The 17,468-nt window shown below is 40.5% G+C and overlaps 1 protein-coding gene across 4 annotated transcripts in view; it reads right to left on the reverse strand.

The window, feature by feature from the left end:
- The window catches only part of STAT4 (signal transducer and activator of transcription 4), a 116,136-nt gene extending 101,059 nt beyond the window's left edge, over positions 1–15,077 (reverse strand). For 2 of the 4 annotated variants that reach the window (XM_012776923.3, XM_012776922.3), the window contains exons 1-4: positions 14,950–15,077; positions 6,902–6,995; positions 4,277–4,431; positions 3,119–3,257 (exon numbers count right to left, since the gene is read on the reverse strand). In XM_012776923.3, coding sequence (XP_012632377.1) covers positions 3,119–3,183 — 65 coding nt within the window. In that variant the 5' untranslated portion in view covers positions 3,184–3,257; positions 4,277–4,431; positions 6,902–6,995; positions 14,950–15,077. The remainder of the gene's footprint in view (positions 1–3,118; positions 3,258–4,276; positions 4,432–6,901; positions 6,996–14,949) is intronic. The other 2 variants (XM_076005763.1, XM_012776925.3) reach the window with 2 other exon arrangements.
- Between the last annotated feature and the right edge of the window lie 2,391 nt (positions 15,078–17,468).

The following is a 17,468-nucleotide window of genomic DNA, read 5'->3' on the forward strand; positions in this document are numbered from 1 at the left end:
TGTATATATTCTCTATTAGGTTAAAAAAGTTAACTTCTATTTCTAGGTTGGCTTTTTTTTGGAAAATTTTTAATCATGTTGAATTTTGTTAAATAGGCTGTTTTGGGCATCTGTTGATATCATTTTTTTCTTGTTTAGTCTGTTAATATGATTAATTGCATTGATTTTCAAAGATTAAACTAGTCTTGCATTTTTGGAATAAATCCTACTTGGTTGTGATGTATTATCCTTTGTACAATTGCCAGATTTAATTTGCTATCATTTTAAAAGGATTTTGGCATCTACTTTTAGAGGAGATATTGGTCAATAGTTTTCTTTGTAATTAATGTCTGTGATTGATTTTGTTTTTAGGGTAATACTGGTCTTAGAATGAGTTGGGAAGTATTTCCTCTTCTTCGATTTTCTGGAAGAGATTTTGTAGAATTGGTATTATTTTTTTCCTTAAATGTTCGAAAGAATTCACCAGTGAAGTAATCTCTTCCTGGAGTTTTCTTAGTGGGAAATTTATAAACTACAAATTCAATTTATAGATATAGGGCTATTTAGATTTCCTATTTTCTCAAGTGAGCTTTGACATCTTGTGTCTTTCAAAGAATTTGTCCATTATATCTAAGCTGTTATTATAGGCATAAAGTGGTTCATAGTATTCCTTTGTTATTTCTATAATGTCTGTAAAATCTATAATAAAGTCACCTCTCTCAAGCCTGATATTAGTAATTTATGTCTTTTCTCTTTTTTTCTCAACACTGTCTAAGTAGGATTTATCAATTTTATTGATATCTCAAAGAACAAACTTTTGGTTTCGTTGATTTTTTTCTATTGTTTTTCTGCTTTCTATTTCATTGATTTCTGCTTTTGTCTTTATTTCCTATCTTCTGTTTTAATTTACTTTTCTTTCTCATGTAGCTTAGGTCATTGATTGGATCTTCCTTCTTTCCTGATATAAGCATGTATGTATTTCTCCCTTTCCACTGCTTAACCAGCATCGCATCCCCACACATTTTGATATATTTTATTTTAATTTTCATTCATTCTATTCAAAATACTTTCTAATTTCCCTTGTGATCCTTTTTTTACTTAGAGGGCTTGGGTTTGTTTGTTTGTTTGTTTTTTTAGAATTGTGCTATTTAATTTCCAAATATCTTTCTCACATTTATTTTTAATTTTGTGGTTAGATAACATACCTTTGAATTATTTGAATTATTACAAATTGAGTGTGCCTTGTTTTATGTATGGCACATAATATGGTCTATCTTGGTCAATGTTTAGGACATACTGAAAAGTTCTCTGCTTCTGTTGAGTATTCTATTAATATCAGTTAGGTCAAGTTTATTGAAAATCAATCTTCTATATTGATTTTCTTCCTATTTATTCAATTTATTGTTAGTGGAATATTGAAATCTTCAGCTATAGTACTGAATTTGTCTATTTCTCCTTCCAATTCTGTCACATTTTGTTTTGTGTATTTTGAAGCTCTGTTGTTAGGGTCATAAACGTTTAGAATTGTTTTGTCTTTTTGATGATTTCCCCTTTTATCACTATGAAATATACTTGTTATCCCTGATAATACTTTTTGCCCTGAAGTCTACCTTGTCTTACATTTCTATAACCACTGCAGCTTTCTTTGATTAGTTGTTAACATTGTACATTATTTTTCCAAACTTTTCATTTTAACTTATTTATTTAGATTTGAAGTGGGTTTCTTATAGGTAGTATATAATTGTGGCCTGCTTTTTTAGTCAGATTTGACGATTTCTGCCTTCATTATGTATTGTGAGCTTTTTCCACTCTGGTTTTTGAGAATATAAACTCTACCCAGCCTTGTGTGAGCTCCAGAAATTGTTCCACCTGCTCCTTTCTAGTGGTTTCCCACCCTAGACCCTCCGCTTTGGGTATTTCCTTTATAAATGTGCACTAATCAGTACTCAGCTGAAAAATCAAGAAGAGCCCTTTGCAATCACTTTCTGGTACTCTAAGAGTTCTAGCCAGTGTGCCCCCCCCCCACACTGTCAACTCTGAGAGACTACCAAGCTCTATGTGAGTTTCTTCTTTCTGTGCTGAAGCTTGAAAACTCTCTAGAAAGGAAGCTGGGGTAATCATAAAGATTTCCCCCTTTGCCCACTTCTCTCAGGGATTGTTCTCTTGCACTGCATGTTTGGCAACTTCTGAAAATAATTGTTTCATTTTGCTTGTTTGTTTGTTTAGTTGTTTAAGATGAGAGAGTAATCCACCCCCAGAAGGGTTGCCAGATTTAGCAAAACAAAATAAAACAAGACTCCTTGTTAAATTTGAATGTCAGATCAACAACGAATAATTTTTAAGTATATATGAGATCCATAGTCATAGTATAAATGTGTCTGAAATTCAAATTTTAGTGTGTTCCCTGGATTTTGTCTGGCAACCCCAATCCCTGTTAATCTATCATGTTCAAATCAGAAGTCCCCAAAGACTCTTTCAGGTGCTAGAGCCGTGTTCTTGCCAGAAATCCATTTAATTCAGTATGAAATATTTACTGAGCTTCTATATCACAATGAGAATGATTTAGGATTGAATTGGCAGAGAAGACAGAATAAGTATATGAAACTAATAAATGCTTAGTTGAATGACAATGCTAAGCATTAATGCCACAAGAATTCAGGAGAATGGCCAAAACTAAAGTAGTCAGAAAAAGCCAGGTAAGGTTAACAAAAAAAAAGAAAGATGAAAGCACTGTATTTGTGTAGGGAGAAAGACAATGATGGTTATCCTGCCTAAAGAAAGTAAGATGTTGATGTGGAACTAAGATTGCCATCCAGTGGACAGTGGAGAAAAATAACCTAACCAAAGGTGCCATGAGCAGGTTGTTATAAACAAGGTTAGTTGATACCAGGGGGTCTGAGAATAGTCGCTCAGTTTGATCACTGCACAAGGGTGCACTAGTTGAGGGGGAAGAGTGAGGGCTAAAATCTGAACTGTGCTCCACTTCCCAAGATATGAGCCTTGTTGCAGGGCCACATCCAATCAGAGGAAAGAATGATTTTTCTAATGTGAAGGTTCCTTGTGGGACTTCGGAGGTGCTGGATGGGACCAGGACCTTCCTTCTGAGTAGTTGCAGTGTGATTACTTCTGTGCCTCTTACCCAGATTCCTCAGTGCTAGAGTCACTGTGGGGAGCAGTGGATGGAGATGTTAGAAGGTACGTCATCTCTGGGCTGTGAGCCTTTCTGTCCTGGGCCACTGCAGAGAAGAGGGTGGGTAGGGACTGGCTGAAATTTGGTTCTGTAGTTGGAGGAAGCAAAGTAGGTGAGGTGAGATGGAGCTGATAGGGCTTCAGATTAATATTTTTGTAGAACCCCTGCAACGTTCAGCACCAGTACCCAGTGGTCTGAATGTTAACAGAAATCCATCCAATAAGAGTGGCCCCTAAATCAAGCACCATGAACTCAGAGTCCTCCTGGGGCCGGCAGGTGAAGGGACTTGTAGAGAATCAATCTAACAGGCAGCTTCAAATTTTGGATTTTTAATGAAATCACCTGAATTTCAATTGTTGGCGTAATTCAAAAAAATTTAAACACACACACACACACACACACACGCACACAATGTAGACCTACACTGTTATAATTAAATAATATATACCTATAGGTGTGAATGCTGCCAGTGTCCCTTCTTCATTCTAAAGCAATATTTCCCAGCCCTAATCATTCTATGCATTATATCCATAGTGTATAGAAAAAGGGATAGAAAGGGAAGAGGGGGGAAGAGGAGAAACAAGCCAAACATTACCCTTTATAGCAAGATGGGTGAATATGAGTATCGTGGAAGACATGAACTAAAATGGCTACTTTCTCCCCCTTATCATTCATCAGTTTGATCTTTTTAAAAGAATGAGACAAACTGATGCAGACTTAACTGATTGGAGCAATAGTTTCATGTTTAGTTTTATCACTGAAATTTAGACCAGGATTCTTATCTAGAAACAAGGAAGGTTGTTGTAATGAATCTTTACAGAGAAAGCCATTTTCTGATCATCACCAACTTGAAATTTCTAGCCATAAGTAAAAAAAAAAAAAAAAAAAAAAATCCCAAAGAAAATATACACCTGGAACAAATACCCCAATTGTGGAAAATCTGTCATTAGAAAAGTATAACATTCTTTCTTTCATATGTAGAAATGACCAATGGATGTGAAGTTTGAAAACAAACCAAAGGAAACCAAACTAAACTAAATTAGATGCTTCCACAGAAGATGAACTTATGTGTGGAGCTCCATTGGGTGTGAAAGTAATGAACTTAACCTTAGGAATGAGGGTTGATATCTTCTTTCTCTTGAGAACTGATTGCCTTCAGAGAGTCAAATCATCGCGGATGAGCTGGAAGAAGTGCATGTCTTTTCTGTTTGGCTACTACCTCCATTCATCTTCCTGTGTCCCACCAAATTCTTATTTTTGTGCTAGATTAAAGCAATGGGGAATAGTTTTACACACAAAGAGCACAGTTTTAAAATGGAAAAGCGCTATTTTAAGGATAGCCCCGTTACATAAATCATTGGTGTTGGTCAAGTTGTGAAGGATTTCATTCCCATAGCCAGTTCTGCAGGCAGGAGCCTGAAAGCAGCACCAGAGGGCACTATGCCCACATGGAAACCAGCTCTCTCCTTTCTCAGACCGCCTGAAAATTGAAGCTGCTTTTGCGTTTGTCTATCAGAGAGCTCCTTTCACATTACACAAGCCAAGTATTTGTCTCTAGCCTTCTGTCATCTGTGACTATGCAATCGCTTGTCCCTGAGACATCAGAGAGTTTACAGAATTAATAAACTTGACTCCACCAGCTTATTCTATGGCCATGGCAAGTAGTAATATATTGGTCTTACTTTACACCAGGATGGATGTAGGGGGAAGGAGAAGGGATGTGAACAATAATACTTATGTCAAAGGATTGTGAGGATTTATTCTTGGCTTTGTTTAACCTGAGCACCTGATTTATGACACTGGTCAGATTTAGTCAGTTTAGATAAAATCTTTGTGTCTTAGGTATTTAGGCATGTCAAGCTCACCCAAGGTGGTGATTCAGCCAAGAGATGGCTCAGGGGTCTCTTGCCTTTCCATAGTAGCCACCATACCACCCCTCCCAAAAATCACATCGTCTAAGCAAAGATGATGTATTTGCTATCCACCTTCAAGAAAAAAGTCCCCTGGCTGTCCCTCCCAGATAAATTGCCATTTTGAAGTCTTTTCTTTATGGAAATTCTAGAGCCACCCCTGTTTGTTGGTTGGTTGGTTAAGGGATAAAAAAATCCATAAGGAAATCACAAGGGCAGTTGTCATCTTTATCAGGAACTGCTATGTACATAAAAGATTAATTAATAAAAATCAGGGATACTGAGATGCATGGTAATGTACCGAAGAGCTGTCTGTTTAAGTTCCCTTTTTGATGGCGTTGAGTCCACAGAGGTTCTCAAAGTGGAGAAGCTTGTCAGGCTTGACCCTGACAGAGTAGCCAGTGAATCAGCTGTAACGTGAAACTTTGACATAAGTGACTGCACGGTGGTAACTTGTGCCGTAAGTGTATTGTCCTCTTGCCACCCTCTGCAATATCGCCCCATTGTAAACAAGGTGTCTGGCTTAACTGGGATATCCTCTAAAAATATTTAATCTGAGACAGAAGCTGACATCACAGAGGAAGGCTGTATTCCCTGCATTTGTTATTTCTAACTTCCTATACCATTCCCAGAGATTCCAGCGGATGTTGCTTAATAATTATAACAATGGATTACACACAGAGGTTGGCAAAGGGAGAAGAATGATTAGATCATCCAGTCAGCTGGTCTTTCCAGCGAAGGGCAGCAGAATTCTCAGATAGGGAACCTAATGCTTCATCTAAGGCAAAGGGCCAAGTAGTAAGAACCACACTGGCTTCGTTGTCTTCTCCAGCATACTGACAGAGCACCAAATCTGTTTGAGTTGGCTGTACTTGTGCCCTACTCCATTCCTCAAACTCGAGCTTCCAACACAGTGCTGCTTTTTTCTTTGGAGATAACCAATAGAGTAACTGCTATCTGGTGGAAGTTAATTAACTCTTGTAAATGATGCCTGCGCAAAACTCAAGGTCAGGTTACTTACCCAGAAAACCTTGACAAGACAAGGCCAACAAATGGGGGAAAAAAGTCCTACAGAGCCCTCCTGTGGAGAGTCTTTCACCTTTTCTGTGCACTGTATTGTGTAAACTCTGGCTCAGAAAGGGCTATTGTTTCAGGTTTATTTATTCACCTCATTGAGTTTATTCAATAGCACAGCTGAAACGCTTGGTTTCTCACTCCTAGGTTTTGGTCTTTATAATAACTGAAGGGCCTTCCTGGATATATTTTCTTCTTATGTTCAAATATATGGCTAATTCAAATTTGCAAAGTGGATTTTTATGATATGTAGGAGTGGGAGACGAGAACTATTCAGAATGGCTGCCAGATTCTCGCTTCACTTTGGGCTTTGTTATCAATCTAGCAACATGCTTTTAGACTGGTGGTGGGACCCTGGAAGACCAATCAGGGTACTCAATCTCTCCCATGTCCCCACTTTGGAATTGGGAGTGGTAAGTGCTGTGTGAGCCTGAAGCTTTCAGTGGCTTCTTCCCTGTCCATGAAAGAAGTTACTGAATCAAGCTAACATATGGCCCTAGATCTAGTCCTGTCTTTGTACCCTTCAACTGCCTAGATAACCTAGCAAACAAATTCCTTTTTTCCTTAAGCCATTTGGAGTTGAATGTCTGTCCCTAGCAGCCAGATATAGAGCCTGATAGATACAGTAGACAGTAGTACCATACTATGGATAGAGATAAGGACAGAGAATGCAAGAAAGAGAGCAAGAGACTGACAGTAGAGTGGTCGTAAAGAGGCTGGATTCAAACTTACAAAGAGTATGACTTACTTCACTAAGTACTTGCCGAATTGGTTGAAGTTTTTGCAAGGTTACATCTGTTACTCTTTAACATTTCATGGAGGACGGAGGATGTGCCAGCACCCTGGGAAAAGAGCCAACAATAAAATGGTCGTGCAATAAAAGGGTAAAAGGTTTAGTTCTGAAAATTAAAGACCTGTAAGCTCAAATGTTATAGCAAGGGGAAAAATTGCCACAGTGAATAAATAATGTGAGTAGAATAAGATAGTGACTTTGCACAAACTACATTTCCCCCAGATTAATCTAACAGTTTAATCTACTAGCAAAAAATATATGTGGATTATAAATTATATATGTGGATTGGAGCTGGGAAAACAGGTACAGAACGAAGCCCAAGAAACCCTGGCAAGACTGGAATCTCAGATAGGAGATCAGACCTGGGGACGTACCTGGAACCAGGGGTCTAAAGCCAAGGGTATTAAGATCATCTCATATTTTATACCATTTTGTGTCCCTTATAAAACTGAACTCCAAGCATGGACCTATGAAAATTGTTCAATTCCTCTGACATACTCAGCACACCATTCAAAGAGCTACCACTAGATGACACTAGATGTCACTAGTATCATTTCTTCATTCTTTATACATTCATTCACTCATTTACCAAATATTTATTAAACACCCTATTTTTTGCAAGGAAACTTACTAGGAGTAAAAAAAATAAAAGTGATGGAGTTGGTTAGGTATCTCCCCAATGATAATAGCAGAGTTGGAAAATATTTTGATCATGACCTAATCATTACCGCTTTTTTTACTTAAAAAAATTACCAAAAGAATAACAGGATGTAACTATGTCTTGATTACTTTGAGGATTTGGTATAAGGACAAAAATTCAGGGAAAATTTAATGTTTTAAGACAACCCTTTTAATCATGACTTGGCTTCTTTTTCACTTTTTTTTTCTTTCAAATTTACATTTTACAGTATTATTCCAGCCTTGACTGAAGATCCCAGATTTCCTAAAGTAATTTTTAACTTACTGCTTTATATGGTTTCCATATATTTCTGCTAACCACTGTCAGTTCTTACCAACTGAAGTGCTATCTTTTATCTACCATAACTTGGTTTTTGTCATGGCCAGAAGCAAAAGAAACATTAAAAAAAATAGAGGAAAAATTATTTCAGTCTTTTCACTGTTCACTTCTATTTTTACTTGCCTTATAAATCAGTAAAATGTTATTCTTGAAAGCATGTTTCTACACCACTCCCACTTTCTGTGGCTTTCTGTTATTGTGTATGTTCCTTTGCAACATATCTCATTAAATTAGCTCTGACTAGCTTGCTTTTCAATTATGAACTTAATGTAAAACAACCAATTTGAATACATTTTAAGCAGTTACTAAATAATTCCCTTACAGCTATATACAGGTGCTTACAAGATGAGTTGTGGGTGGTTAGTTTATTCATCTGTTTGTTCAGCACATTACAGAGTACCATCATTGAACAATGAGCTGTTGTAGGTTAAAACAAGATAAGATATCACCTTGTGCAAGACACACCCTGCTGTCCAATATGAACCCAATTGCTGGAAGAGACAAATCATAGTATTGAACATAAATATTTCAATACAAGATAATTTATGAATTACATTAGGTTATCTGAATAAACCAAGGAAGACTGAGTGGAGAAGATGCACCCTAAAAAATGGTTAGGATTTTTGCTAAGGACTGGGAGAAGACATTAGAAGTGAAGAGAAAGATGTGAGTAAAGGCTTAAACAGTAGGAAAACCCAGGGCATATTTAGGGAAGGTAGAGGGAGCATCTTGGTAGAGCAGAACCTTCATATTGGCAAACAAAAGTGGACAAAGCTGTGAGTAGTGAAAGTGTCGTGGCGTTTTGAATGCCAGGTACATGAACTTAAGAGTATTTCTATGGCCCAGTGGGCCCCCACCTTCATTCTCAGACACTCCAACCTATTCTCAAACTACTGCCAATGTGATCCCCCTAAAAGATAAAGTTAACACATAACTCTCCTGTTGAAGATTTCTCAGTGGATTTTAGAGGGACATGGGTCCCTACACCCACTCAAGTGTGGGTGTCTATGAGACTATTCACAACTCAGCACCAAGACACAGGTTCCCTCTGACTGAGCATAGCCAGGTGGGTCACCAGTGGCCTTTCCTAGACTCATAAAGAGCTAGCTGGGTAAACAATACCCCTCTTTGGTCCAAGCAACAGTCTCAGAGAGAGGTGGAAAAATAACAGCTGGCAACGCATTATGCCATGACAAACAGGCTGAGTGATATCTTTGAGGACTAACTGAATTCCTAGGACACTTACATCATAGAATTTGACATTACAGGTTCACTGAACTCAAACAAACCATCATCTAACTCTATCAAATTCACATTGTAAATGCATTTAATTTCAGCAAAACAACATCCATCATATGAAATTTATATTCAGGACTGGGTGAGGTGGCTCATGCCTGTAATCCTAGGACTTTGGGAGACCAAGACGGGAAGATCGCTTGAGATCAGGAGTTCAAGACCAGCCTGAGCAATGTATCGAGACCCCATTTCTACAAAAAATAGAAAAATTAGCTGAGCATGGTAACTCAGGCCTGTAGTCTTAGCAATTTAAGAGGCTGTAGCAGGAGGTTCGTGTGAGCCCAGGAGTTTGAGGTTGCTGTGAGCTATGATGATGCCACAGCCACTGCACTCTAGTCTGGGCAACAAAGCAGGATCCTGTCTGAAAAGATAAATCAGTCAATGAAAAATTACATTCAAATTTTATAGATTATATTTTCATTTCAATTTAATTTTTAAACTTATGCTGTATATGGTGGAATATAGAGATATATGCATGTGCGTGTGTGTGTGTGTGTGTGTGTGTGTGTGTGTGTGGCACTATCTAATTTAGTGGGGTTTGTTTTTTTTTTTTTTTGAGAAAGAGTCTCACTCTGTTGCCCAGGCTAGAATGCCGTGGTGTCAGCCTAGCTCACAGCAACCTCAAACTCCTGGGCTCAAGCAATCCTTCTGCCTCAGCCTCCTGAGTAGCTGGGACTACAGGCATATGCCACATGCCTGGCTAATTTTTTTCTATATATTTTTAGTTGTCTAGCTAATTTCTTTCTATTTTTTAGTAGAGATGGGGTCTCACTGTTGCTCAGGCTGGTCTTGAACTTCTGACTTTGAGCAATCCTCCTGCCTGGGCCTCCCAGAGTGCTAGGATTACAGGCATGAGCCACCACACCCAGCTGCATCTAATTTAGTTTTAAAAGCATCCCTGTAAGATAGTTGTTATTATCCCAATATTATAGATTAGGAGACTGAAGGTCAGAGGGTTCAAATAATTTATGCAAGGTCAAACAGCAAGTAAGTGGTAAATTTGGGATTTTAACCCAGTTCTGTTTGATGCCATTTCCTCTCCACATGCAGATTCAGAAGTCATCTTCAGAGATGTGAAAGTAGAATTTGTGGATAACAGTTCTAATATATAAAAGCAGAGAAGTACAAGGACCTAGGCTCACCTGCAATATCTATTTCTGGGCTGCGTCACTTCATAAGAAAACTACAGATTGTGGTCCTACCAAATCAAGAAGTTATATTCAATGATTTTTCAAATCTTCTCTCATCCCCTTGAGTCTATGATTCCTTATGAGATTTCTACTGCTGCCTAAACATTTCAAATGTCAAGAGCTAAGTTAAAGCAGTGAGGAATTCTTTCTCCTAATGCAGGAAATGTCTTTTACAGTGCCATGTTCCCATTTCACTAAAACAACAAAAGCAGACTTCAAATACCATTCTTACTGTTGTTGTTTTTTTTTTTTTCCGTCCACGCCTCTTTCAAAAATAATTAACAGCAGCAACAAAAACCAACAAAATCTGGTCGTAGCCCCCTTGAAGTTTAAGCCAGATCTGTGCTTAGTTTCCCAAGCCAACGCAGGAGAAGCAGTGAGCTGATCACAAGCCCTTCACGGTGCTAAAGAACAATGAATGGAGAGTTTCAAAATTAAAACCATACGTTTGGTAGGAAACAGTTCCAACTGGCGCTTGATTACTAACTAGGTATTCTGCTTCTAACATGATTTGGACAAACACAGGAAACCCTGCAGGCATGAGTGCAGAGATGTTTCCCTTCCAAGAAGAAAAAGGGCAGCATCTGATGGCGTTAAGATCATTGTGATTCTGGACACCATCAAAACCCAGGGCTTTGAGGGGGTTCTCCTTTTTATGGCCACACAGGGAGCCCTTTTCTTTCCCAAGAATCCTCTTCAGAGGGAGAGGCTTCGTGTAGAATTTTCCTGACTGCAATGAATGTCAGCACATTCCCAGTGAGAACGCACATTCTATTCTTATCCAGTGAAACTGACCTCCCTGCCCCAGCATGTTCTCCTTATTCATCACCATGATTAATTTCAAGTGCGCAGCAATGCAGGTTTCTAGATGAATTGCACAGTCCACTCCAGATGGCAGATATGTACCTCTGGAATCTCCGCACCCTTAAGAGAGAGGTCATGCACCAGCTTACAAGAATGAAGATTTTAAATCGTTGGCTTACAATCAAATCTGCACCCTACAAAACACTCTGCCCAGACTAGCCTCTCAACTTTCAGTTGGCATGGATCTGCCCCTCCCTACTCATTTTCCCCCTGACACCATGTGACTCAAGTGGGAGTCATAACCAAAATGAAAACGTTTACAGCACAATTCAAGATTTTACAGTATTTTTTCAGCCAATGGAAGCAACCAGGATTCATGAACCCTCCAAGTGAAGTTCAATAGGCCCCTGAATCATGCTTATGCACCAGATATTTCCAAGTTAAGCTTCTTCTAGTGAACAAAAGTTTTATTCCATTTGTCATCACTGTCAAAGGGCATGAAATATGCAAAATAAGAGCTGGTCAGAAATTGCTCGTTCTGTGTGCATTTTTGCAGCAGAGTGATTGTTTCAACATTACTTGAGCATAGATTTTCCCCAGAAGCTTTTCTGGAGGCTCTAAGTGGTTCAGGTCATGGAAAATGAGTTAATTCATATTTCTACCGTCTCCCTTCTCAAGGTTAAGTTTTTTTTATTGAAGCATTTTCTTAGAATTCACAGTTTAAAAAAAATTACTCTTCTGTGCCTGCTTTGGGGCAGTCCAAACACCCACATGGACAAATGGCTGTCCCCCCCTCCCTCTTCTTTGCACCCCAGAACTGTCATCTCTAGGAGCCTCTGCTGAGGTTTCCATGGAGCTGTGGGGAAAAGTTTGTTTGGAGCCTCCAGGATCTGTGAAGTGAATGTGGATGGACACAAGAAACTGAACATTCAGGAGCTGAGTCTTTGGGGGGGCAGATACGTCAACAGGGCTGGCCACCCCCCACCCCAGTGATGTCCTGGCCCTCAAACATCATCTCTCCCTGCTTACCAGCAGTTCCACACATTTAGTTCATGACAACACACATTCACTGTGCCCTGGGAACTCCGAGCAGAATAGAAAAGAGGCCTCGTCTTCAAGAAGCTCACGGTCTAATGGGGGAGGGAGGAACTTTGTAATAAGCTAACTGTCTGAAAGCAGTGAAAAAGGCACCCTGCCGGTATTTTTGAGCTAGATTTTGATGGTTGAGTAGGAGATTGCCAAATACAGAAGAGAAGGTTGAGGGAATCCTGTTTACAAAGGCTAGGGAGATTTCTGTGGCGGGAGTAAGAGTCTGCAGGAGGCTAAAGCTCTCAGGAGAAGGGGGCGAGGCAGGCGGGGCCAGACCAGGAGGCCTGTGGTGTCTTAAACCAAAAGATAACCTGGTGTGGTTAGCAGCCGGTTGGGGGTAGGCTGGGGGGCGGGGAGATTCTAGAGGGAGAGAGGCCACTGTGAGGGTATTGCTGTAGTCCTGGCAAGCGCTGATGAAGGCCGGGACTAAGGCAGTGACAGCAGGATTGAAGAGGGAAAAATCACATGTCAAGGACACTATTGGGGGTGGAATTGACAAGACTGGATGTGGGTGATGAGGGAGAAGTCCACAGAGGTTTCCAGTTTGGAGGACTAAGCTGATGGTAGCAATTCCGAAGGAGATTTCTCTCTCTCTCTCTCTCTCTCTCTCTCTCTCTCTCTCTCTCTCTCTCTCTCTCTCTCTCTCTCTCCCCCCCTCTCCCTCTCTCTGTCTACCCTGTGTTTCTCTGTGACACTATCTCTGTCTTTATCTATCAGTCCCTCACGGTGTCAGCTTCTCTCTCTACATCAGTTCCACTCTCCTGTCTCTCGTGACCAACTTTGTCGCCATCCACATTCAGTCTGCTCCCTGGTAACTGCACACTCCAGGGGCCTTTGATGTTCTACATCCCTCATTCAGTCCCACAAAACTCTCTCCCCTTCCATTCCACTGTTCATTATAAAATTCGATCCGTATTTTTTGTTCAAATTTCCAAGAAAGAAAATGCAGTGGGAGGCTGCGTCTGGCCCCTGCTCTCACGGTGCATTGAGCTCCACAGAGACGGCGCTGGGGCAAGTGAAAGCTGACAGACACCGCGCGACTCTGTGCCTTGCTGAGGAAAGATTCCTAAACGTGGGCAGAGCGAAGCTGAGAGCTAAAACACCATCGTATGCATTCTTTGTGCAAATTTGCCAGGAGGAACATGAGAAGCAGCGTCCAAATTCTTTAGTCATCTTCCCAGAGTTTTCTCAAGCGCTCAGAGAGGTGGAAGAGCACGTCTGCTAAAGAGATAGGGACATTTGGAGACACGGAAAAGGCGAACGAGGCCCATGATGAAAGAGAAATGAAAACCCGCATCTCTCCTAATGGGGAAGCAAAAAAGAAGTTCAAGGATTCCAACATGCCCAAGATGCCTCCTTTGGTCTTTTTCTTGTTCTATTCTGAGTATTGACAGACGTTTAAGCATACATTTATGGTGCCTCGTGATGCGTTCTATGGAAGAATGCAAAGGAGGGGCCTCTCATCCAGATGGAAGAGTAAGGGGAAGTTTTCCTGGGAGGTGACATTGGAGCTGGATCTTAGGGAAACATTAACAATCAGTTAAATGAAGATGAAGAGAGACGGGGCCACAGGCATATGGAACGGCACACCCAAAGCAGAGGGACGTTTGGGCAGAATGGCATCATAGTTCACACTCCAGCATCCTCTGCCACCCCGCCACAAAGCCATAGCAATGTGCTAGAAAACGCCTCAATTTCTTTATTCTGGAAGTGATTTAAGCCTCTTCCAGACCTCGAAGGGCTACCCAAAGCCAGAGAAAGTGAACTGTGAGAGGATGGTAAGGGATTAGACTGGAAAGGTATGCAGAGGCATGATCCTGAAGCTTGGTGTTCACTTTATTAGAGTAGTACCTACCATTTATGAGTCATCTACATGCCGGAAACTTATGAGCATTCTTTCATTTAATCCTCACAGAACCCGCAGGTCAACATTATTATACTCATGTTATGTGTAAGGAGACGGAAGCTTGAATAGCATCGCTTGTCTTGCCACAGTCACAAAGCTAGAAAGTGGCAGAGCTGGAATTTGAACTTAACCACTAAAGTTCTCACAATTTAAGTTTTTTAGAAAAAGGGGAGAAAGGGAATTCTATATTTGAAAGTTGAAGAAATAGATATAAGTATTTGTGTGGCTGAAGATACTGTCTAGTGGAATAATTTCAGCACTCAGGTGGTTTAAAGTGTACATCATTGGGGGATGCACACGCTTGAAGCTCTGACTCGAGGATGGAGGGGGATCAAGGGAAATACACGTAACCTTGACATTTGTACCCCCATAATATGCTGAGAAAAATTAAAAAAAATAAAGTGTACATCATCATGCGTATGCAGGTAAATATTCTAGATTCTGTATCCTATATTTTAGCTTATTTCAAACATTTTGGCAATAAAAGAACACATATTCAGACAAAATCTGGAATGGATGCCTAATACATAAAATAAATGAAAAGAGCTGCTCAGGTCACTAGAAAGTGGGAGGTTTATAAGATAAGGCATCAGCATCACCTCATCTTTGCTCTCAAACATTTTAACAAAACTCAAAGACTCCATGGTTCTCATCTATGGCCCCAAATATTTTTTATAATGTTAAACATTTTTCTACATACCGCTCAAACAGATGGCTCCGGGAAGCAAGCAAATACCATATGAAGGTGACAGAGCTGTATCTTTGCCCAGGTGGAATATTTGTGGCTGTGCAAGAGGGCCTGGCTCCCTGGCGGACCCACTCCTGCGTTGTCATGGGCGCTGCTATGACCTAGGCGAGCGCCGAGCCAATCACAGGCCTGGTTAGTGCCCACTGCAAGCCACCTCATTAGAGGAGCCCTGACTTTTGTCCTTAGAGGTCACAGAAGCAAATAAGGAAGTGAAATCCTATTTGGGATGGGATAGTGTTAAGTTTGGTGAAGTCTCTAGCCGCAGGAGATGATAAAGTCACCCAGAGAAAATGTCCCATTGCTGGTGCTCTGTTTGTTTTAGGATTCCTTCTATGGGGAAGATGGAAGGCGTCATGAAATGATTCACATCTGCTCAAACATAAAAGTATTTTATTGGCAGCCCTGGCCATCCCTAACCCCTTGCTCATTGAAGAAAGTAGGGAGGGTTTTAGCACAGTACATTATAGTGCTCTTTGTCCTGGTTTGCACAGGACTAAGTGGTCTTTGAGGGCACTGAATTTTTAGTACTAAACCCAGAGAAGTTCTAGGAAAGCAGGACAAATTGATGTTCTTACTACAACCCAACACACAACAAAAATTTAGGGCAGGTGTCCTCAAACTACGGCCCGCGGGCCACCTGTGGGTGTTTTTGCCTGTTTGTTTTTTTTACTTCAAAATAAGATATGTGCAGTGTGCATAGGAATTTGTTCATAGTTTTTTTTAAACTATAGTCTGGCCCTCCAACGGTCTGAGGGACAGTGAACTTGTACCCTGTTTAAAAAGTTTGAGGACCCCTGATTTAGGGTGTAAACTGACCTGTAACACTTAGAGCCAGATGCTGCTGTGAGAGTTCACAGAGAGTTCGCTTTCATATATTTTAAAAGTACTCCCTAATAACCAAGTCAAGGCATCTACATTCTTCCTGTTACAAACTCAACAACTACACTCATTTAAAAATAAAAAGTGTATAAGCCAGTTAAATATACTGAAATATCCACTTACTGCCTGTGATGGTTAATTTTATGCGTCAATTTGGCTAGGCATGGTACCCAGATATTTGGTCAAACATTATTTTAGATGTTTCTGTGAAGGTTTTTTTGTTGTTGTTGTTTTTTTTTTTTTTTCATTTGAGACAGAGTCATACTCTGTTGCCTGGGCCAGAGTTCTGTGGCATCATCCTAGCTCTGTGGAGGTATTTTTAAGATGAGTTAACATTTAAATCAGTAGACCTTGAGTAAAGCAGATTGTTCTCCCTAACACAGGTGGGCGTCGTCTGATCAGTTGAAGGCCTTAATAGAAGAAAAGACTGAATTCCCCTCATGAAGAGAAGATTCTGCCAGCAGACACCTTCAGACTTGAATTGCAACTCCAGCCTACTGGACTACCCTGCAGGTTTTGGACTTCTGCTTCTGAAATCATGTGTGCCGATTCCTTATGTCTCTATCTATCTACCTACCTACCTACCTATCATTATTAAAAGAAAAAGATCTTGCTGGAAGCTAATAACCCAATAAAGGTGTTTATTTGGACCTTTAGAAGTCTAGAGGGTGTTTCCAATATTGCCCCACATTTTTGTTATAACCACTTTTTATTCAACAAATATTTACTGAGTCCTCTAATATCTCATCACAGTCTTGTATATTTAGAATAAAAAGCCGATTTACAATCTGAGCAGAAGCTGTGGGAATACACACTGTGCAGGAGCACCCTTTACGGATACCCGGCTTAGTTCACGAAATCTTGACTCTTCACACAACTGGGTTTTCCCTTGGCTCCTCGAGTTCATCATTTTTACTTTCTGAGTTTCGAGTCCAGCCCTTTCCATGGCACCTGAATCTCAATCCTTATCAGCTTAGAGGTTCTGATGATGACAGAGTTCCAGCCCTCCTTCCCTCCCTGTCTTCAGTTCCTGTGTAAGCAAACTGACATGTGTGTGTGCTCTGCCTGGAATCTCCCCAGTTTGCCCTTCTGGGTTCTTCTGAGAGATACAGGTCAAGTGTTCTTCCCTGTATCCTGCACCATGTTGTATGTGCACATAGACACACACACGTACACACACACCCCATTTGAGATTTTATTTAAAACAAACAAAATGTGCAAGGTTTTCTTCTCCTTTTCTTCATGCCACATCCCGGTTCAGAGGCAGCTGATGTGGTCGGCAGATCTGTTCTTTCCTCTGCATTTCTTGGAGGAGACTGAATGAGCAGTGCTCTCTGAGTAAGCCTCACCGCACCTCGAGAACACTCGAGATTCTTGGCTAGTATATGCCCTTGGGCAGCACGTGCAGGCTCTTCTTCCTGTCCCTAGAATAACCAAGATGTGGCTTTGAGTCACCCCCACACCCTGATCTCAGTGCTTTCTTTCCCTGGAGACACTTTGCCGTGACGTGCTGTCTGGGCTGGTCTCACAAGAATGGCTTTGCTAGCCCGGGCGCGGTGGCTCACGCCTGTAATCCTAGCACTCTGGGAAGC

The sequence above is a fragment of the Microcebus murinus genome, chromosome 8, assembly GCF_040939455.1.
Source record: "Microcebus murinus isolate Inina chromosome 8, M.murinus_Inina_mat1.0, whole genome shotgun sequence".
In the NCBI taxonomy this organism is placed as follows: domain Eukaryota; kingdom Metazoa; phylum Chordata; class Mammalia; order Primates; family Cheirogaleidae; genus Microcebus; species Microcebus murinus.